Raw genomic sequence first — 22,407 nt, forward strand, 5'->3', positions numbered from 1 at the left:
TGATGGGAACCCAGCAACCACAACCTCCTAAGACACAGCTGTTCGTTAATGCACCGGAACCCAGCAATGGGTGCTCCTTTTAATGAGATCTTTGCCACTGAGCTGCTAACCTCATTGTCCTCTCCGAAGCCACCAGTTCACCTTGAGGATATCAAACTTCTGGGCACGTTTCAGATGGGACAAACAGTGTCGGCACCGCCAAGTCCTGCACCTCTCTGCCTGCCCAGCAGGATGCGCGCCAGGAGAGCGGGAGGTCTCAGGAGCTGCCTTGTCACCAGTGTCCCCGAGGCCTTCCCCTGTCTGATCCAAATAGGGTCACATCGGGGCTGGCGTGGCGGTGCAGCAGTTCAGGCCACTTCCCGCGACCCTGGCATCCCATGTGAGTTCTGGTTTGGGTCCGGCTGCTCCACTGCTGATCCGGAAAAGCAGCAGAGTAGCCCAAGTGGTGGGGTCCCTGCTGCTCATGTGGGAGGCCTGGCCAGGTGCTGGCTGTTGGGGCCATCTGGGAGGGAACCAGAGGGTGGAAGATCTCTCTGTAGCTCTAACTCTCTCCTGATCCCTCTCTTGCTTACTCTCTCGCCCTCTCTCCCCCTGGCCTGTTAACTCCAGTGTTCAGTGTGTTTTGTGGTGTCCTTACACTGATGCCATGACTCAGATCCAGGCTCTCCCATGAACTTGGCGTCTGAGCTGCTTTGGGGTCCTGGATTTCTGCCAGTCAGAAAACACACCCCCGGGACTCCTTCCAGGTCACTGAATGCCCTGTGTTCTCCACACACACGTCGGCCTTTCAAATCCTCAGGTGAGACACAGATCAGGGAATTCTCTTACAGTGAACTTAACCACAGGACGTGGTTCACTCTGCTTCATCTCCCAGTCCTGGTACCAGGCACCACAACCTCCCACGGGCTACAGGCTATGGGCCTTTTGTCTTCACACAGGCTCTAGACCTCGGGCTCCAGTGGGTGCGTGGTTGAGGACCCCCACTCTTTATATCTGTACCCTCCCTGTCAGACGGCCGCGATGTTGGGGAGCCCGATAGCCACCAGTCCAACTGCATGGGTTGCCATGGAAACTTTTCTGTCCAACCCTCCTCTCAGTTGTCTCCTACCTGGACGGCCAGTCCACATTTGACCCTGACACCATTCAAGATCTTTATCACGTCTGTGAGCCTTCAGGAAAGTGGAAAAAAAAATCTCCTATGTCTAAGCTTTCTCCTATCTCAGCTCTAAACTTTCTCCGGTTCAAGTTCTCTTAACTTCCAAAGCTCTCACTCTCTTGGTTCCCGGCCCACCCAGGAATTCCAACCTTATCTCAGAACCACCCAGGCCTCGTCTTCTCCAACCCGCCTTCGCCCCTCCTCCTCCTGTTCTAACTTTGCCATAATAGCTCCCTAAGGAGGTTCACACCTCCCTTAGGATGTTCCCTATGTGAAGAGATAAGTTAGGCCTGGAGCTCATAACTGGGGAGGCCATAGAGCCACCTGATTATTATCAGGCCCCTCTGTCAGTTTCTATTTGCCTCTCAGTGGGAAAGCCTGCTCATGGTTTAGACAGCACCTTTCTTAGGTCCTCTAACAATGGCTGTGTCCTTTGTTCTAGACCCTGTCTAGCCCACTCGGGGCCTCATTCCTTTGTAATCATAGCCTCTACTCTTACATCACTGGCTCTTCTTCCAGCCAATGTGTATTGATGGTCTCCTCCCCAACCTAATGTTCTAGGATCAGAATTTTTCTACAGACAAACCCCGCCCACCCACAAGAGACGGGCGGCCTTTCTTGCAGTCTTGGTCGGGATCAGCTTCTCGGCCTGCCTCTCCTGAGCAGGCATCAGGAACAGCTTTGGGCCACAACGTGGTCTCCACCAACCGACTCCAAAACAACTCCCACAGTTTCAAGAGGAGGTCACCAGGTCCCCTGAGACCTCAGCTGACGCCATCTGAGGTCTCCAAAGCCAAATCACCTCACTAGCAGGTGTAGTACCACAGAAGAGACGGGCCTTAACCACGTTATTATGTTAGCCGATCAGGCTACGTAGAACCACATCCGTCTAACATCTAGGGTTCAGAGACCCCCTTGTTTCCTCTCCTCTGTTCAAGCGCTTACAGGAGGTGATAATGGAGCGAACCAAGGCCTTAACTAACCAGGCGGTCAACCAAGTGCTGCTACAGGGGCATACTCAGCTCCCTACCCAGACATTGCAGCTTTGAGACCTTGCCCCATGTCAGCAGGAAGTACTCTAAAAGACAGATCATCGTCCCTCCACCCCTCCTGGACTTTGGGGCTGCTGTAATCCCATACAACACTTGCTTTGTAAAAAAAAAATAAATAAATAAAAGGGAATATTAGTAAAATGGTGTGGTCTTATCTGTGGCGTCATCTATGCCCCAGAAGCCATCTTGGGCTCTGGGCCCCATGGCCACTTTGCCCAGTAAGCTCCAGTCCTAAGTTCCATGGCCCAAGCACAGGTGTCAGCTCCACCCCCCCTACACTAACGGGTTTTGCTTCTCCTACTTCCCTGCCCCAGGCAAAGGTATAACAGGACCTGCCTCCAGCACACGTGCCCTCTCTCCTGATCCCTCTCTCACTCACTCTCTCGCCCTCCACCTCTGGCCTGTCAGGCTTCCCCCACCCAACAATAAATCTTTTCCTTAAAACAATAACAAAAATAGGGTTCACAGGTCACTGTGAACAGCAGTCATTTAACCAGAGTGGCCATTAGAAGGCTTTAAAAGCAAATACACAAAACTGCTTAGTAGTAATCTTTAATTCTGCCTAGGTAATCAGTTTTTTTTTTTTTTTTTTTTTTTTTGCTCTTCACTCAAAAGGTGAACAGAAATCTTTTATGGTCTCTTATCAGCTAAGCTGTAATCCTGTTGATTTTTTTTTAAATCTATTTGCGAGAGAGGGACAGAGTTCCTATCCACTGGTTCATTGCCCAGACATCAGCAACAGGTGGGGCTGGGCTGAGCTAAAGCCAAGAGCCAGGAACTCCACCTGGGTCTCCCACATGGGTGGCAGGACTCCACGACGAGGGGTCGACCTGGTGCCACCTCGGGTGGGCGTTAGCAGGCAGCGGAATCAGGAGCTGGTTTGGGCTGGGCAGTCTGACATCGGGTCTTACCTGCGAGGCTGAGCATCATAGCGGACTCTGTTGAAAGCAGCGAGACCGGTGCGTAGGCTCTGAGCTCCCGGTGCCTAGCTGAGCCAATGCCTGTGCCGGGGGTGACCCAGTCAGGTCAGGCTTTTCCTACCTGAGGGCTCAGATGGAGGAAGAGGCCAGGAAGCCCGAGCCCACCCCCGGCAGCCATAACCGCCTGTGGCTCTTGCCGGAGACTCAGCCCCTGCATCTGCACCTGCGCCTGCGCGCTCTCCTGGCGTAAGGCACCCTTGGTGCAGCCCCAGACCCGAGAGGAGCCGCCCTCGGCTACTGGGAGGTGGGTGGGCTCTGTGGGTGACAGAGGACTGCGAGGGATGGTCAGGGGTGCCTTTCCTGTAGTAGGGACCGGCAGGGACATTTCCTCTCTGGTTTTCACCTGCAGACCACTAACTGGAGGGGCTGGGGCTTAAAGAAGAACACACCCAGGAGGAACGGGCCCCAGTGGAAGCTGACAAGTGGCAGGAAGCCCTGGGAGCAGCCGAGCAAGTGGTACCATCAGGTCTCCCAGGAGCCGGCCTGGGGAGGTGTTGATTTCCCAGAGAGGGCGATGTAGTGAGTGAGGTTGAGAGAGACAGAGCTTGGTCGGCTAAGAAGGTCCCATGTGAGAAGCAGGACCGAAAACCAAGAGAAAGCGAGGCCTTGAAGTTCCACGTTGAACATCAGCCTCCAAGGATGGTCAGATGGGTTGGCACAGGGCTAGAGCCGCGTGCAGAGAAGTGGTCTGTGAGAGGCTCCAGCCCACGCTGAGCCCCTGAAGGGAAACTGTATGCCTTCTCCAGTGCACACCCACGCATGCACGTGGCCTCATTTGCATACAAAGCCCAGAGACTCGCAGGGACCTCCTTGAAGGCTGTGGCCTCTTCAGATAGGGTAAGGGATACACCTGTACTTATTCTTTTCTTTTGAATTCACTTTTTCTCTTCAATACGTTTAAACATGAAACTTTATCTCTTTACCATATGTGTAAAATGAATGTTTTCTAATGCATTTGAAAATAAAAACATTAGGAATTTATAAACTTCTCTTTCCAAGGCTGCCTACAGTCACTACACAATGCCTCGGCAGTCTATAGCCCACTCTGGGTGCATAGAGTTTGCCCACCACACCACCAGCAGGGCCCTAGATCCCAAGGGTGCCTGTGTGGGACTGTGGCCAGCTTGCAGTGAGGTGCAAGTGGGTAGGCCCTGGGGTTCAGTTGCTGTGCTTTGCAAAGAGAATTGATTCAGCTACTGACTCATTTAAATAGAGGTGTTGCAGGAGCCCTGCTTCTGTGTCTGTAGTGTGAACGTGAGTACAGAGACCCTGTGATGCTTGCACGGTGACAAACATGCCTAACAACGACCGTATTCCGTCGGGAGCACGCCAGGGAAATCTGCTCCTAGCTGCCAGGCAGCCACTGATGGGTGCAGTCTGCTTGCTGGGGAAAGGCAGCTGGCGGGAGATACTTCATTGCCTTCTCCAACTTCTCGCAGGCAGACCAGCGGTTCGTGTGGAACGGTCATCTTCTGCGAGAGCTGTCTGCTCAGCCAGAGGTAACGTGCATGGAATCACATCCGCTGTGTCATGAAGACTTAACTGTACAGTGACTTAGCATAAAATGACTGTTCACCAGGGATTGGGATAGATAATTCTGATTTCACTCTGTGTGGAACGTACACACTTGGATCAGGTCTACACTCGCTTGGTTGAAGAAGCCTAATTCTTTTACTATGAGCTGCTGAAGGCACCTTAAGTAAAAATGCGTTGCTTTCTGCAAGAGAGAGAGAGCTAGAGTGGGTGTTGGTGGATGAGCAATAGAGAAGTGAGGGCCAGGGCTAGGACCCCAGACAACTGGGGCTCTGCATGTGTCTTCCTGGGGCTGTGGCTTCTATCAGCGACCTGGGAGAGATGTGTGCACTGTCCCTGCCTCTGTCCTCTGTTTAGTGAAATGAGGTTACGTAGAGGGAGGCCCCAGTAAGAAATCAATCCCGTGAGCCCTCCCGAACTGCGACTGAAATGAACAAAGAAGCAAAACTACCCGGAACAAAATCACACCTGTACTAAACACACACATGGGTTTTCTCGTCTTTATTCCGAAACAATCCAAAACCTGTGTCCCTAGCATTTACCTTCTACCAGGTATTACAGTAACTGAGATCAGTTAGGGTAGGTGGGAGGGTGTGCCGGGCTCTGTGCAAACACTCTTGCCACCTTAGCAAGGCTGTGAGAGCATCAGAGGGGGCCACGCGTGGTGAAGATGGGTTGTGTGTTGACTCTGGGAAGTGGGTTTGTCTGGTTGCTCTATTTCTTGTCATTTGCTAGTCTTGTTCGGAGAAGTAGTTTGTGGTGCAAACAGCAGGGTGGGGGGATCTTTGCCTGGGAGGAATGAAGAAGTTGCAGGCCAGGAATGAAACAGAGGTGAGCATTCTGCAATGCAGGTGCTCACTGTGTCCAAATCTGTGCCTGTGCAATGCAGATGACCGCAGCGGGTCATGTCACCTTAGAGACATTTCTGTAACAGGAAAAGGTGCCCTGCGCTTACTACTTTTCCATGTTTCTGTATTACCTCGTCATACCTGTGTGATACCATACTGCTTCTTTCACATATTTACTTTTGAGGTGCATTGATTATAAAGACATTGTCGTCTCCTTGTTTCAGTCCAGTGGTTTGCTCCTCCACAGTCCCATGCTGGGCTTCTCACCTGATATTACTCTTAGTGCACAGCGGGCTTTAGGGTTTATTCTCATGCACACTTAGAGATGGCTTCTAGAACCGCATGAGCAAAGTGTTTCAGAACAGGTAGAAATTGCTACCAACAAGAAAGGCAAACTCGTTGGCACAGAATCTTAGAACATGGATTGCAAGTGGCCAGTAACAACATGAGTTCTTCGAATTATTCTCTCTCTGTTCAAGGATTCTGGGGCTCCTGATTTAACGACAAAGACTATGTTTCCTCTGTTTTGCCTTTATCTGCTGTTCCTTTGTATCTGTAAATTTCAGGACAGCTTGAACCCGACAGTTGAGCGGCAGAGCTCTTGGGGGCTCCTGCGGTGATTTCCAGGTTCTTCTGCTCAGCGTCCTCCATGGCCACCGTCGGTTTTCCGGCATCAGATTGTGCCAGCCCCCACACCAAAGCTCAGCACAGTTGTTGCCCTTAAAAACATTCGAGCTTCCTACCCCAGCCTACATGGCCCCGCCTGCTCCTGCATGCACACCTCCTATCATGCTCCTTCCTATTCCCACCCCAGGGCCTTTGCACTTGCTGTTGGTTCTGCCTGGACTGACCCTTCCCTGGGAATTTGTATCATGAGCTCACCCTTATCTTTCAATTCCAGGTCACATAGCCCCTACTCGAATCTCCCTCCCCACAGTACATTAGCGCCCCTCTAAGGCCATCATCTGGGCCCATTCATTTCCTTCTTGGACACCATAAGTCCACATTCATCGCATTGACATGTTGTCTAGCGTTCTCTCTCTCCTCTCCCAGAATCTAAGTGTCATAGAAGCCGGCGTCGGCATCTGTTGGGTTTACAATCCTCCTGTTACCTCTCCAGGGGCTGCTTTGTAATTTGCAAATTGAGAAAGTTCAGGAAAGGCCAGTCCGTGAAACAACGTACAAAAACCCGATCCACTGCTTGACCCATTTTTGTCCTCAGTTGAGGTCCCAAGGTCGATTTGAATCAATGGTGGTCTCCCATGGCCCCGGCCAGAGAAATGCTGAGGACTGGGTAGGCTGCCCGGGACCCCCTCCAAAGCAGTGGGAAGATTCTGCAGTGACTCACAAGTGTCCCCTTCTGCTTTCAATCCGATAGATGGGAACGTGTTTTCCTGGCTGGTCCTGAAGCAGCTGTCTCCGTCCTCTCCTGCTGTAGGTAGCAGAGAAGCATGGGGGAGAAACCAGGGCGCTGAATATTGGGGTTCAACACAGCCCGGTCCATACGTTTGAAGGGACAGTCATCTTTTGATACTTGGATTTCTGGGGACACTGGGAGTGTGGATAAGATGACAACTCCAGACAGAAGACCTTGCTAATGCCTATTTTTGCTAAGTTTATAGCATGAAAAAAAAAGTTAAAAAAATGACATTGCTGGCTGATGTTACGATGTCTTCAGAAATGTCTGTAGAAAGATCCCCAAAGAAACTCTCTGCATGCCAAGACCTCAGTGAAGCACCGAATGTCAGAGCAGGGGACCTGGACCCACTGATGGCAGCAAAACAAAAAGACAAGGTGGCATGGTGGGCGGTGCCATCTCACACGGCCGGCGTGGCTTCTGTTACAAGATGCCCTGTTTGCATTGCGTATATTCTAAAAAACTATTTATCTGTACATAAAGTTGGTTGTAAGTGGTGTTTGTGGTTGTTGCTGTAAGAGTTGGCCATGCTGTGCAAACAACACGAAGTCAATGTTGAGCTCTCCTCCTCATAGGGGCTTCCAGAACTTTCCCCACTCCACAAAGACACCACGGGCCATGGAAGACACACCTTGAGGACCAGGCTCCTCATGGCAAACTTCAGTTGGGGCAACATTGGTAGAGGAGGGCAGGTCCTGGATCCAATGTGCAAGGGCTTAGATTCCACAAAGTTCCCACCCTGGGGTTTGCAAAGCTCTTCTCCGTCTGTGGCCAACAGTCCTGTTAGTCGGCAAGTGGAGAGGGGCAGCGAGGTGCTGCACGCTCACGGCGGGCAAAGGCAGCAGTACTGACCGCATGCTGACAAGAGGAGAGTATTTCACCCCGGGCACCTCAGCACTCCCGAAACCGATCCAAGCGCGGCTGCCTCTCCTTGGCGCAAACCCAGTGGCTTAGATTTGGTCCAAAAAATTAAATCAAATTTCTGCTCGCACCATGCATTCATTTTAGGATTTCCCTAGAATGAAACAAGGGAATCTCTTTAAGGCTGGCCCGATCAGACTGAGCCTGGGTCACAAGGAGGCAGCCGGACAGGACCTCCCGGGGCAGGTCCAGGGGAGAAAGGGCGGCTTCCTGAGGTGGGGAGGGGTGCTCTCCAGAGCAGGTGTCCTTTGTGTCCTTCCTCCACACCGTCCTCATCCTCCTGTGCAGCCCAGGAAGGTGACAGCTGTCTCCCCTTGGCTTCAGTGCCTGCGATGGCAGCCGAGCAGGGTGTTCCTGGGAGCCGGAGCTCTGGGGGGCCCTGATCTCAGGACGCGGGGGCTGTGTCTCCTCTCTTGAGGCAGCGCAGGATGAATGTCCCCAGGGCCACCAGGGGGACGCACATGGTGGAGGCGGCCACGAGCAGCCCGATGACAGCCAGAGCGTACGGTGGGTAGTCCCTGGTCACCAGCTGGCCCTGCAAGGGGGAACAGGCGTCAGCAGCAGGAAGCTGCCCCAGCCCACAGGCGCCCACGGAGGGGAGCAGGGTGCTGGGGGGAAGGGAGCCTGGGGTGGCGCCCACTGCGAGGCCCGCGCAGCCCTGGAGTTCCCAGCAGGGAGATGAGTCCTTCCCTCCAGCCAGCGGTGGAGCTGCTGCTCCAACACCCACAGATCAGCGCCTCATGTCAGAGGGGCCTTGTAGGACCCCCATATTGGGGGCAGTAGCAGCCCCTAACAAGAATGCAGCTGGAAGGCTCTGGGTGGTGCCGGGGAACAGTGCAGCCCAGACCACGTGGCTGAGCACACCTGGGCCAGGCTTCCAGGGAGGAAGCATCTGTCAAGCACTCACAGGGCTGCTCGCACGCTGCAACCAGTGACCGGTCCGCAGCATGGATCTAACCAAGGCTGTGCTTTCGGAAGTGAGGGGCCTGGCCAGGGAGGGCAGGTACCTGGGTGGCGTCCCAGGCTTGGTACCGCAGCGTCCCCGCCAGGATGTAGTCGCTCAGGTAGAAGAGAAAGAGGCTGATGATGAGCAGCGGGCTCACGACTGCCCACATGATCTTCCAGTACCAGCTGAGGGCGCGGCCGGTCATGGCCTGGAGGTCACGTTCAAACCTGGTGCGGAGGAAGTCCGGGTGGCCCCCGGTGCAGTGATCAGATCTGGTCTGTATTATGTCATGATGTTAAGGGATCCTGTTTCTACCAGATATTTTAAGCCTTCTTGACAGGCATTCAAAAATCAAAGTTCCAAATTCTTTGGACTTTGATATTTCCAGTTGGGCCTCTGGAAATATCAAAGAATATATGTCTCTCAGGGTGTTTGGATTACATGAAAGGTACTGTCAGGATATGAAGTGGTGCTAAACGTTAAGTTACGATAATCTAAAAAGCTACCGATACAAATGTCCAAAAGTGAAAAACTCTATGGATCTTGTGTGACCAGACATGATGGTTATCTTAATGAGAAAGGCCCAGAGGCCTAAAAGGGATAAATGATTTGTAAAATCCTACTGATGCTTTCAAAAACAATGTGTGGAGTAAGCAAGTGCCTCTTGTTTGTTAATGAGTTTATAACTTTAACCATGGCTATTTAAAGTCTTTTGTCATCCATAGTTTGTGTTCTCCTCCAAATACTAAAATTCAGATTTGCTGCTGATAAGGACTAAACATTGTTGCTCCTGTGTTTTACTCCGTCCTCCTGTAGGTTCTGAGGGACTTTCCCAGTGACTTGTACCATATTCTGTACTTTGGGACGGCCCTGCAAGGAGATGAAGCCAGTAATGCACTACAGGTTCCAACTGGGAGGAAGTGTGGTTCACTGAGGTTACTAAGAGCAGAAAGTAATGCAAATCAATTGGTAATTTTCAAAAGGTTAAAGATTTTTAGAAGCTATTACTGAAACAGCGTTATTGTTCTATCTTGTATGTTATGTTATACATGTGTACATACTATATGTCTACATAGGAAAGTTGAATAAGAGCTCTATTTTAATTGGCTTATAGATAAAAGATTGCTCATAAATTTAAACTGCTAAGTTAACTAAAGGTAGCTTTTGGTTCACATGACCTAGATGAATCTCTGTATCAGGTGTTTTAGGTGTTTATGCTAAGGTTGCTGATCCAACAAGTTACACTGTGTTAGATCTTTAAGAGATGTTTTTAAATACATGTATTCTGTAAATTTATGGAAGGCATTGGACCTTCTTGTGAGTGTTTTCACAAGTTGTTATTTAACAATTAAAATTGTTGCTAAGTTTTCATTTGATATTAAGTTACCGACAGTAAGAGAGCTGGGAAGGCTGACTTGTTCCCTGATTTCTCTCTTCTCTTCAAGGTGGGGAACTGGCTCTGTACTGAAAGACTCTCCGGGATGCACAGTTTGATCTTCAGGCCTTATAAAAGGGATGGATAACGTGTTTCTGTAATAATAGCACAGCCAGACTGAGAGCTTCAATCATGATTTCACAGCTACATTTACTTCCCAATAGGCACAGGAAACAGGCAAAACCTCCCTTTCAGACCATACAAAGGGAGAGAAAATTTTCAAGTGAGGACATAGCTTTGCTCATGGGCATTGTCCACCTCACAGAGAAACCACTACCAGAACATGCCTGTGGCTACAGACCTCTAGTTTAGGGCACCAAAGATAGGGATGGAGCACCCCCTGACTTGCATCCTCCTAAAGCTTTCCTCTGGTCTTCCAGAAGGAAGAGGAAGCCAGGCAGCAGAAGCGATACAGAGAGAGGCAGCAGCCCATGAATGGCTGCCTTGCACAGTGGTCTGCCCTCAAGGAGACCCAGCCGCCAGTCCACTGCAGTGGCTTTCGAGGCGGAAAGCCAGGGTTGCAGCAGAAGTCAGCTTGTGAGGAGCCCTGGCAGCCCTGCCAGCCGAGAGTTGGGTCACTGCAAACAGAGCTGACCTGCAGTCAAAGGGCGCCCAGGTCAGAGCCACACATCTTGTTGGCTCCAAGCTGAAGAGCCCTTCACTCGGCCCAGCTTCCAAAGTGACCACCGCTGCTGAGGGGACGGCCCAGTAGGGTCAGCAACACTGCAGGCAGAACTGTAGATTTCCTGTTGGAGATGCCACCTGCCGTCACCGGGCCAGCGCCCCTCCCAGGCCAGCTAGGTAATGGGAGTCACCAGGGTGTGCTCCCTAAGGAGGTTCACACCTCCCTTAGGATGTTCCCCATGTGAAGAGATAAGTTAGGCCTGGAGCTCATAACTGGGGAGGCCATAGAGCCCACCTGATTATTATCAGGCCCCTCTGTCAGTTTCTATTTGCCTCTCAGTGGGAAAGCCTGCTCATGGTTTAGACAGCACCTTTCTTAGGTCCTCTAACAATGGCTGTGTCCTTTGTTCTAGACCCTGTCTAGCCCACTCAGGGCCTCATTCCTTTGTAATCATAGCCTCCACTCTTACATCACTGGCTCTTCTTCCAGCCAATGTGTATTGATGGTCTTCTCCCCAACCTAATGTTCTATGATCAGAATTTTTCTACAGACAAACCCCCCCCGCCCCACCTGCAAGAGACGCGCGGCCTTTCTCCCAGTCTTGGTCGGGATCAGCTTCTCGGCCTGCCTCTCCTGAGCAGGCATCAGGAACAGCTTTGGGCCACAACGTTGTCTCCACCAACCAACTCCAAAAGCAACTCCAACAGTTACAAGCGGAGGTCACTAGGTCCCCTAAGACCTCAGCTGACGCCATCCGAGGTCTCCAAAGCCAAATCACCTCACTAGCAGGTGTAGTACCACAGAACAGATGGGCCTTCACAGTGTTGTTATTATGTTAACCAATCAGGCTACGTAGAACCACATCCATCAGATGTCCTCACCAGGGTCCAGAGAGCCCCTAGTTTCCTCTCCTCTAGAAAACCCTCTCATTACCTGGTTAATGCTACTCCTAGGACCATCAGCTGCTATTCTCACCCTGGCTTTTATACTACTGTGTCTGTTTAAGAGTTTACAGGAGGTGATAATGGAATGAACCAAGGCCTTCACCAACCAGGTGGTCAACCAAATGCTGCTACAGGGATATACTCAGCTCCCTACCCGGGAGACGGTGGCTTGAGACATCACCCCATGCCAGCAGAGGGTAACTCATTGTCCCCATGTCAGCAGGGAGTACTCTAAAAGACAGATCATCGTCCCTCCACCCCTCCTGGACTTTGGGGCTGCTGTAATCCCATACAACACCTGCTTTATAAAAAGCCAAAAGGGGGAATGTTAGTAACATGGTGCAGTGTCATCTGTGGCGCCATTTTAGGCTCTGGTACCTGTCACCATCTTGCATAGTAAGCTTCAGTCCTATGCCCAGCCTGATTTGCTGGAAGTCAGGTGACCAAATGGCCCACCCACAAGCGTCAGCTCCACCCCCTCCCTCACCCCCACAGGATGCACTGCCCCCACTTCCCTACCCAACAGGCCTGCTTCCCACACCCATGCTCTCTCTTGACCCTTCTACCCCTTTTCCCCCTCTCCCTCCAGCCTGTTGGGTTCCCCACCCCGCCCCCGACAATAAATCTTTCCTTTAACTCCGGTGTTTGGTGTGTTTTGCAGTGGCCTCACACACAAGGACATAGAGCAGAAAGCGCTGGGGTCCTCTTGCGCCTTCACTCCACCCCCACTTCCCTGCATAGAGCAAGAAGAGGAGCTGCAGGACCTACACAGAGCTGGTGCTGCCTCGTCACTAGATGGCGCTGTGCCCAGAGGCCATGGATGGGGGGAGGCCAGGTCTCAGGCCCCTCTTCCTCTCCCTCCTTCCTGACCACCTCCCCCCCACCCCCACCCCACCGCCGATGGGCTTGTCGCATCCCTCCAGGGGACCCCCAACACTTTCTCCCCCTAGACTGCCATTTCCCAGGTGACCAGCTGGTCTCACGTTATCAGGGACATTCAGGGGTCTGTGTTTCACCAGCCCTCCGGTGGTTTAGACACACACTCTGGTTTGGAAGTTGCTCTAGGCCACTCGCTGTGGCCCCATCACCCAAGGGAACGGAAAACATCCAGTGCTGCACGGTGCACCGGCAGTGAGAACCCAGCTACATTTGGAGTTGCCAGCTTTTCCAAGGTCTAAGTTCTCAGCCAGACCTTGATCAGGGTTCTTCAAAAAACACAGATGTTGGCAAGAGATAAGAGGAGTTGGTGCGTGCAGGCAGGGTTCCCTGACCCAGGAAGGTGTGGGTGTCCAGCAGGGCCAACTGGCACATGCCCCATGGTACAGAGTAGAAACCCAGCCAACAGAGAAGATTTCAGTTGGAAGCCAACAGAGAGTGGAAGAGAGGCTGAGAATTAGCTGAGATCGGAGGGTAAACTTGAACAAGCAATGAAGAAGGGCAATGCACATTGCAAGAGACTTTTCTTGCATTTTCCCCTTGCAGCGGGCAGGGGCTGGGGTCTCCTCACCTCCTCAGCCCGTACACATAGCACACGGAGATCGCCTCCACCAGCACTATGAGCAGCAGGGACAGTGTGGCTCCGTAGTCATTGAAGATGTCAAACCAGTAGTTGCCAGACTCCAAGGTGAACACCATGCCGATGGCACAGTTGATGAGGCACACAAGACCTGGGGGTGCAAGACCACCTGCTTACCTGTCTGTGGGGTGGCAGGAGCAGACTCTTCTGGGAATGTTGGCCAGCACATGGGTTGGGAGTCCTGTGTGGCGAGCAACCAGCAGGGAGCGCGGTTCTCATGGGAATGGCGCCAGGCTGTGGGGCGGGGGCTGCTGTTCATCCCAACCCCTCAGCCCCAGGGCTCAGGGGAGCAGACAGGAATGAGGGGATCCTATGAGCCATTTCCTGAGAGCTCTCGCACCAGCCCAGGAGGGGAAGAGGGAGAAACCAGCGTTTACCAAGAGCCTACTCACCGTGTATTCCACCCTTATGCCTCTGCACCCCAGGTTGGGGGAGGGGGACTCAGAGGCGTGGAGCCCCTCGCCCCTTCCCCCACAGCACATGCGGCAGACAGGAATCAAGCCCCTTGGCGTCCACTCCGGGCATCGGTGTCCCCCTGACCCCTGGCTGCCGGCGCTGAGCCCCCATGGAATGTCTGTCCTGGCTCCCACCTGCCCTTTCCCCTGTGGCCCTGAGCCCTCTGCACCCTGAGGGGACCCGGCCTGTGTCATGCTGACGACAGAGACCAGACCCCAGAGGAGAGGGGACGGGCCCTACCCGCGTGGTCAGGGTGAGGGGCTGGAACCAGAGCTGGCAGTGGCAGAGAAGTCTCGTCACGGGGATGGGGCTGGCCACGGCAGCCTGGGTGGATGGAGCTGACAGCAGGAGGGAGCCTGGGAGTGGTCTGTTTGGCAATGGCAACCCCAGTGCCTGGCAGGATGGAGGAAGGAAGAGTGGCAAGTCCCCCATAGCAGTTCTGACACAGGCGGTATGGGGGTGATGGCTCCTGCTCCCGGATCTCACCTAGAGATTGTCAACTGCAGGGTTTATTAACATGGCATTCAAGAACAGCACAGACAAACCTGAAATGTCAGAGGTGACTTCTAGAGGTGCCTATTGTCTGGGGAGGCGTGTAGGAAAGTTTTTCACCTTGACCTAAGAGGCAGTTACTTGGGAGGCTACAAGTCCACAATTAGTTGATGTGTACTTAAGAAACACATACTTTAGCATGGGTATACTTCAGTTAAGACAACGAGAAACCAAAGCAGGCGCTCTCCTAGCCTGGCGATCACCATTATTCTGGGGCGGGACGAGGTCGGAGGGGAGGTGGTCCCTTCCCCATCTCATGCCCTCAAGAAGGAAACCACACCAGGTGCGTCACCTGACCCAGGTCCCAGGTTTCCAGACGCAGACCTTGGCAGGTGAGGGTGCCACAGACCCCAGTGGCTCCGCCTGGACAAGCACAGGTCCCTGCCATGTCCAGTCCTCCCAGACTGACCCCGTCCCTCCCCCGGCTGGTCCGCTGACCTGAGATGGCCTCCCTGGGCAGGAGGCTGGAGATGAACTTGCTGTCGGTGAGAGGGGTGAGGATGGCTGCTGTGTTTCCCAGCATGCTCCCCACGCCCAACATGAGCAGCATGAAGAAGTAGAGCACCGACCACAGCTGCGACACCTCCATGTTCTTGATGGCCTCCGTGTAGACGATGAAAGCCAGGCCTGTGCCCTGGACGGCCTGCGCACAGAGGGAAGACACCGGTTCCATGGCCAGGGATCGAAGATGCACAGTCGCCTCACCCACAGCCTGGGCTATGCAGCCTGGGGGGACCCCAGGTCTGGCGATCAGCAGCTGCCTTTGGAGGGGGAGGCTGCCCTCTGCAGATCAGCCGTCCTGGGCCGAGCAGCCACAGCAGCCACAGGGCAATCCCAGGTGCAGCGTGAGTGGAGACCTGCCATTCAACCCGGAAGTCAGAGGTAAGTTCTGGGTGAAACGTAACACGGGAACGCTCGGAGGACGTCTGCCCCCAGTGTCCTGACTGTCTGGGTGTTCCAGGACCTTTGTGGCTCAGAACAGAGGAGGGATGCTGGTGCCAGAGTGGGCTGACGAAATGCCAAGCATCTGGCCTGGTGGGCAGCAGCGAACCAGCAGGGGCAGGGCAGCTCAGTGGTCAGTTCCCCGTGCAGGTAATGCTGTTGTGGTGACCCTGAGCTGGGCGAGCCAAGCCTGGAACTGCTGCTTCAAGACAGAGGGCCTGAGTGTGTCACAGGAGTCGTGGGTGGGTGATGCTCTCTACGCACCAGCAGGTAGGAGAAACAAAATAAACACTGCTGGGGTAAGCCCCCTACCGTGGATGCACGTGACTGCCAGGTTAAGCAAGGACCTCACAACCAGGGATAAAATCCCACAAGAAACTCAGAGGCAGCACGAATAAGAAATAAGATTCTGACCAGCCCTCCCCAGGGGCACCAGGTATCACAGTCAGATTTAGGATTGCTATGGACCGAGCTGCAACCCGCTCAGATTCCCACATTGGAAACCCTACTCCCCAACGCGACTGTGTCTGAGGTGGTCTCCACTACCTCCAGGAAGGTGAAATGAGATTGTAAAGGCAGGACCCTTTCCTTTCTTCCCTCCTTCCTTCCTTCCTCTTTTTTTTTTTTTTTTATTTGACAGACAGTGAGAGAGAGAGACAGAGAGAAAGGTCTTCCTTCCGTTGGTTCACCCCCCAAAGCCAGGCACAGGGGCTGAAGCACTTGGGCCATCTTCCACTGCCCTCCTGGGCCACAGCTGCTGGACCTTGATCTTGGGCCCGCAGGCCCCGGACCTGTGCTGGGGCATCTCTGTCGTTTCAGCGCCTGTCCATGTTACCTTGTCATGGCGGCCTCAGTGCACTGCTGTAAGAGGATGGGTTGGCACAAGGGCTCACCAACCCATCACTGGGGCAGGGCGGGGGGAGCCAGCCTGAGCTGCAGAAAATAAGGGGGCTCGCGGCCAGTGCTGTGGCATAGCAGGTGAACCATCACCTGCAGTGCCGGCATCCCATATGGGCACAGGTTCGAGTCCCAGCTGCTCCTCTTCCGATCCAGATCCCTGCTATGGCCTGGGAGAGCAGTAGAAGATGGCCCAAGTCCTTGGGCCCCTGCACCCACGTGGGAGACCCGGAGGAAGAGCCTGGCTCCTGGCTTTGGATCAGCCCAGGTCTGCCCATTGCAGCCATCTGGGGAGCGAACCAGCAGATGGAAGACCTTTCTTTCTGTCTCTTCTCTCTCTCTGTCTGTAACTCTGCCTTTCAAATAAATAAATGAATCTTTAAAAAAATGGGGGCCAAATATAGATATTTAACATACAAACAAAAACAGATTATTTCTTATCAAGAGATCTGTAGTGAAAGGAGGTATTTTAAGGGAGACAATCCAACAAAGAAGGCTGGGATGTGGGAAAGAATGGTGAGCAATCATGTCCTGTGAATGGATTTGAAAAACAGAACAGGATACTGACTGATGGAGCCGAGACAAAAAGCCCTGGACCCATGTTGACCTGTCTCCTACACACAGCAAGCAGGTCCCCATTTCTCCGCCCTGCTGACCAGCCCCGCCCTGCCTGGACTGCTGAGCGCACCACTGAGCTCTCCCCACTCCTCCCAAGCTCTTCCCCCAAGCACAGCAGCTCCGCCCCAGAGCCCAGCCTCAGCCCAAACCCCTCGCAGCTCACAGCCGTGACCTCACCAGACCTTTAGAGCTCACCCAAGCTCCCCTTCGCCACGTTGCACTGTGTAAACTGCTGCTCTGAAAGGGAAGGGGCTCCCTCTCTCTCTGCCAGGTGTTCACCTGGGGGTGAGCCCCCACCCAGCTTTATTCTTCTAAATAAACCTGCTCTGGCCTTGGCTTCATACTCTGTCCCCTGTGTGGGGGACCCAGAGGAAGCTCCTGGCTCCTGGCTTCAGATCAGTACAGCCCTCACCACTGCAGCTATTTGGGGAGTGAACCAATGGAGGGAAGATCTCTCCGTCTCTGTCTGTCTCTACCTCTTTTTCTGTAACTCTACCTTTCAAATAAAAAAATATTTAAGAAAATAATAATATGGTCCTATACATCTTATCAAAGACTTGCCAAGATTTTCATTTGGAAAATTCATTGAAGTTTATAGAAGACCACGTTGACATCCAATTAAACACTGCTCACAAAGAATGCTACTTGTAAACAGGAATGGCACTTCATATGTAGGTAGTAAAGCTCTTGCCACACAAAGGGGGCTTTGCCTTCCTCCCTGAAACTTTTTCTTTCACATTAAATAAAACAAAAACAAAAACAAATCTGAGCCCAAAGTGAAAAATGTGACAGAAGTGACAAATGGTCCATATGTGCGTGTTTGTCACATTGTTCTCCATTCTTCCTGTACTTTCTAAACTTAAGAGAAGGGCAGAAGAAGAGACACGGGTCCCACAGGCACCTGACCGGGCAGAGGGCCACCAGGGCTGTCCTCCGAGCGCCCTGGACCTGCTGGTGCCTCCCCCACCGCCCGCCGGCCCCACACAGGCTCCCAGTGCACAGAGGCGAGCCCAGCCACCAGCCGCCGGCTCCTCACCGTGTTCAGCTCCGACTCCAGGCTGCAGTTGTGGATTTGCGGGGCTATGGCACTGTACTCGCTGGGGTAGGTGGACGCCAGGTAGCTCTTCACCTGCTCCAGGTTGTCGGCGGTCACGGAGCCATCCTCAAGGTCGAAGGAGTTGATCAGCAGCAGAATCACCCTGCAGGGCAGAGCGCGACACTGACCAGGGCCCGCCTGAGAGCCCCTTCCTGCAGGGAGACCCGATGACCACGACCCTTGTAGAGGCGGGGGAGATCCTTGGACACTTAGGAGGCGGTGGTGATGGCAAGCAGGAGCTACAGCCGCGCAGCCCGGCTCTTGGAACCTCCGGACCAGTGCAGTCCTCTACAATTGCTGTGACAAGGGCCAGCCTCCTGCTGCCACAGGTTAAGCTGCTGCCTCCTCACTGACATCCCCTATTGCAGCACTGGTTTGAGTCCCGGCTGCTCCTCTTCCTATCCAGCTCCCTGCTGATGCGCCTGGGAAAGCAGCAGAGGATGGCCCAAGTGCTTGGGCCCCTGCACCCACGTGGGAGACTCAGATGGCGTTCCAGGCTCCTGGCTTCAGCCTGGCCCAGCCCTGGCCATTGCAACCATTTGGGGAGAGAACCAGGAGATGGAAGACCTCTGTCACTCATCTCTTAGAGATTTTTAAAATCTTAAAAAACACACACACAAATTTTGGTGACCTTGGAACGTTCTGTCTTGATGTCTGGTGCCCAATAGCCATGTGTGGGGCCTGAACACTTGCCACAGAGGGTCCCAGTTAAATTACTTTAATGTCTTTTGTTTGTTTGTTTGTTTGTTTGTTTGACAGGCAGAGTTAGACAGTGAGAGAGAGAGACATAGAGAAAGGTCTTCCTTTTCCATTGGTTTACCACTATGGCCGGTGTGCTGCGGCCGGCGCGCTGCACGATCCGAAGCCAGGAGCCAAATGCTTCCTCCTGGTCTCCCATGCGGGTGCAGGGCCCAAGCACTTGGGCCATCATCCACTGCATTCCCGGGCCACAGCAGAGAGCTGGACTGGAAGAGGAGCAACCGGGACAGAATCCAGCACTCTGACTAGGACTAGAACCCAGGGTGCTGGTGCTGCAGGCGGAGGATTAGCCTAGTGAGCCACGGTGCCAGCCAAATTACTTTAATTTCAAATGTAGAATTATTTGAATGTAGGTGAGCTTTTTAAATTCAAAATAATTCACCTGGGTTCACATTAGAATTTGAAAAAAGCCTCTTGTGTCCAGTGGATCACGCTCTGGCTCCCGGGAAGGGCCACAGCGGGTTCTGTGAGCTCCAGGCCTCAGCTGGAGATGCCTTGGGAACTCAGTCTTGTTTGTAGAAGGCCCTGTGGTGCTCAGGGCCTTGAACACGTGCGCCTGTCCTTGGCCCTGGATGTGATCATGGACCTGCCCAGGTCATGGACCTGCCCAAGGCCACTTTCTGTGACCCTGGATCAGGGACTCCAGCAGGTGCTCTTGACTTCCTGGCCCCGCCTCCCCACCCAAGGCCCAGGTCAAGTGGAAGGGAGGGTGAAGGGCAGAGGCCTCACTTACTTCTGCAAGCAGCTCTCGTAGTTGAAGGTGGCCTTGAAGCCGTAGATGGAGAAGGTGACGATGCTGGCGAATATGGAAGTGGAGCTGTTGATGAGGGAGACGATGATGGCGTGTTTCTGGCAGTTGTTGGAGGGCTCGTTGTAGCTGGCGAAGGCGATCAGGCTGCCGAACCCCAGCCCCAGGGAGAAGAAGATCTGTGTGGCCGCGTTGATCCAGGTCCTGGGGTTGGCCAGCTGCTCGATCTGCAAAGCCAGCAGGGACAGGGCTGACAGGCCCGGGGTTCACTACGAGTGGGACATGGAGTAGATGGAGGTAGAAGTTGGGTTTGGATGAATCTAGTGTGGACGTCTGGGGGCATTTGCAATGGGAACACACTTTGGGGGATGTTACAGCCATGTTGTTTCCAGGGGTAGAGTTGCTAAGTGAAGAATGTGTCTCTGGGGCTGGTGCTGTAGTGCAGCTGGTAAAGCCGCCACCTGCGGCACCAGCATCCCATTTGGACACCTGTTAGTGTCCCGGCTGCTCCACTTCCAATCCAGCTCCCTGCTAATGGTCTAAGAAAAGCAATGGCAGATGACCTAAGTGTTTGGTCCCCCTTGTGGGAGACCTGGATGAAGCTCCTAGTTCTAGGCTTCCGCCTGGTCAAGCCCTGGCTTTTGTGGCTATCTGGGGAGTGAAGCAGTGGATGGAAGATCTCTCCACAAATGAGCACGCCCACTGGAGAGTGATGGGAGAGGGATCGTAGCAAACCCAGGAGACAAAGGCGAGCATGGACTCGAGTGGGTTGCTGATGGGCCCAGGTTGGTGTGGAAGGGACTTGGGGTTTACTTCACACGGAGGCCAGAAGGGAGCGGGGGGCAGCAGTTAGAGTTCAGGGAGGGTAGGACAGGGTGCTGGGAGGAACACTGAAGACCCCAGAACAGGGCTTGGGACCACCTGGCTGAGACGGGGACCCAGGCCCCTGGGGGACCCCAGCCTTTGCCGCAGCCTAGGGACTCACAGCACCATCCCTGGGTACAGCCTCCAGCTACCCTGCCCCTGCCCCTCTTCCCAGGCACCCCAGGAGGCAGCTGGATGCACCAAGCACACCGCCAAGCCCGCCCCCAGCCGCACCTTGGGAGTGAACATGTACTTCAGGCCGTTGGTGGCTCCGTGGAGCGTGAGGCCCCTGACCAGGTAGATGATGAGCACACAGTAGGGCAGCGACGCAGTGAAGTACACCACCTGCGGGCGTGAGGCGCACAGTCAGCCCCCTGTGGAGGTGGGGACCAGGGCGGCCCCTGGGCATCAACTCCAGTGCTGGCTTCTCGGGCTGCGCCCCAGCTGCCCACAGCCGGACTCGGTGCTGGCGTTCTTGGTTACACACAGGGTCGGATGTGGGGCTGGAGGGACGCGGCTGTCACACCTGTGAGCACCACAAGCAGAGCTCTCGTCCAGCAGAGGGGGCGCAAACAGGTACTGAGGTCTCCGCCCCTCAACCTCCCTTCAACTTGACCTGACTCAAGAAAGGACTGGAGGAAGCCCACAAAAATATACCAGCATGAACATTTTCACCGTCATAAATCACTTTGCAAAAAAAGTACAAGCAATGTAGTAAGGAGTCCAAAGGAAAGATAGCCCACAGGAGGGGTGTGAGTCTCTACCCTGTTTCTGTGCCAGATCCAGTGGTGAGCTTCCTAGTGGCCTGAGCAAAGAAGGAAATGTGATAACATCCACGATTCATGTTGTCTCTTTGGGGAAAAACAAAACAAAACAAAAAAAGGAATAGGGAAGGAGAGGTTTTTCCAGGAATGGGATAGGACAGAAGCTTGGCCAGGAGTGCTCATAGAGGATCCGCAGTGACTTGTGCAGGTGCCCCGCAATGAATACACTGGGAAGATGCAAGATCTGATTTACGTGGCAACCCCCAGGAAATGCGTCACTTCCCAGGGCTGGAAAACTGTACGTAAGGGGAGCCTTCGTCAACCCCCTCTTCTGTCCGTACTGACAAACACCCCAGGTTCAACGACGTCTCTGTATCTTTGGAGCCCAGGGTTCCTCTGGCAGTAGCCTCTCTTATCTATATTAAGTCATTCTAACTTTTACTAAGCCTGGAACGAGAGACCTTCACGTGAGCTTGGGCACACCCAGGAGTGTTTTTTTGTTTTTGTTTTTGTTTTTTTCCTTTTACTACAAATCAACTCCTAAGCAGGTATTTCAAAATGCTCATGGAAATGCAACTAAAAAGAAGGTTAGGGCAAGGGAGCATCTGGCCTTGTCTTGAAGCCACCAGTTGGGATGCCCACATCCCATCCGGGAGTGTGTGAGGTGAGGTCTGGTTTTGCGCCCTGCTCCAGTTTCCTGCTAGTGTACACCCTGGGGGGCAACAGGGAATGGCTGCATTCGCTGAGACCCTGCCACCCACTTGGAAGACCTGGGTTGAGTTTCTGTCTCAGAGCTTCGGACTGTTGCAGCACTGGACACTGTGGATATTTGGGAACCGAACTAGCAGGTGGGAGCTACGTCTCTGTACATCTGAAATAAATAAATAAATAAATAAATAAAAATTTAAAAAGTAGATCATTTTAGTGCACAAAATAAAGTTATCCATGCACATGAAAGATCTTCAAAAAGTTCGTGGAAAATGCCTATTAGGTCAAAACTACACATGGATTTCAAAAATCGGCTTACCAAAGTCATCTTCCTAATCTTATCTTTCACAAGCCTTATGGCATGTAGGGGAAAGACATGATTTGTGATCAAGGTCCAAGTCCTCTTGAGTTACACAGCTGGTGACTCAAGACATGATGTGGCTCCAGCTTCCCGGGGCATCTCCAAGGTGACGACAGTGCCACTCTACCCTCTCACCTTGCGGATGGCCCTGTAGAGGGTGGCTGTGACTTCAGGAGAGAACTAAGTGCACCCAGGATTATCAGACGACA

At 53.2% G+C, this 22,407-nt stretch overlaps 2 protein-coding genes and 1 long non-coding RNA gene across 8 annotated transcripts in view; 1 reads left to right on the top strand and 2 right to left on the bottom strand.

Moving 5' to 3' along the window:
* The window catches only part of SLC6A20 (solute carrier family 6 member 20), a 51,673-nt gene extending 48,421 nt beyond the window's left edge, over positions 1-3,252 (bottom strand). The window contains exon 1 of one of the 2 annotated variants that reach the window (XM_089305576.1): positions 3,120-3,252. In XM_089305576.1, coding sequence (XP_089161702.1) covers positions 3,120-3,138 — 19 coding nt within the window. In that variant the 5' untranslated portion in view covers positions 3,139-3,252. Of the gene's footprint in view, positions 1-110; positions 373-3,119 lie in introns of those variants that run through there. The other variant, XM_089305579.1, reaches the window with a different exon arrangement.
* On the top strand, positions 241-6,271 carry LOC149124385 (uncharacterized). Of its 3 annotated transcripts, none has more exons than XR_016214334.1 (3): positions 241-379; positions 4,628-4,687; positions 6,136-6,271. It is a non-coding gene; the product is annotated as an uncharacterized LOC149124385 (long non-coding RNA). The 3 variants fall into 3 exon arrangements; XR_016214333.1 differs by lacking the exon at positions 241-379 and adding an exon at positions 3,302-3,432; XR_016214335.1 differs by lacking the exon at positions 241-379 and adding an exon at positions 3,452-4,025.
* The window catches only part of LOC100346971 (sodium- and chloride-dependent transporter XTRP3), a 36,973-nt gene continuing 19,773 nt past the window's right edge, over positions 5,208-22,407 (bottom strand). For all 3 annotated transcript variants that reach the window (XM_051851702.3, XM_089305582.1, XM_089305583.1), the window contains exons 5-11: positions 20,600-20,710; positions 19,487-19,728; positions 17,935-18,097; positions 14,880-15,084; positions 13,365-13,524; positions 8,915-9,080; positions 5,208-8,442 (exon numbers count right to left, since the gene is read on the bottom strand). In XM_051851702.3, coding sequence (XP_051707662.1) covers positions 8,293-8,442; positions 8,915-9,080; positions 13,365-13,524; positions 14,880-15,084; positions 17,935-18,097; positions 19,487-19,728; positions 20,600-20,710 — 1,197 coding nt within the window. In that variant the 3' untranslated portion in view covers positions 5,208-8,292. The remainder of the gene's footprint in view (positions 8,443-8,914; positions 9,081-13,364; positions 13,525-14,879; positions 15,085-17,934; positions 18,098-19,486; positions 19,729-20,599; positions 20,711-22,407) is intronic.

This window comes from Oryctolagus cuniculus, chromosome 10, assembly GCF_051225735.1.
Source record: "Oryctolagus cuniculus isolate XC-2025 breed Fujian yellow rabbit chromosome 10, ASM5122573v1, whole genome shotgun sequence".
Lineage (NCBI taxonomy): Eukaryota > Metazoa > Chordata > Mammalia > Lagomorpha > Leporidae > Oryctolagus > Oryctolagus cuniculus.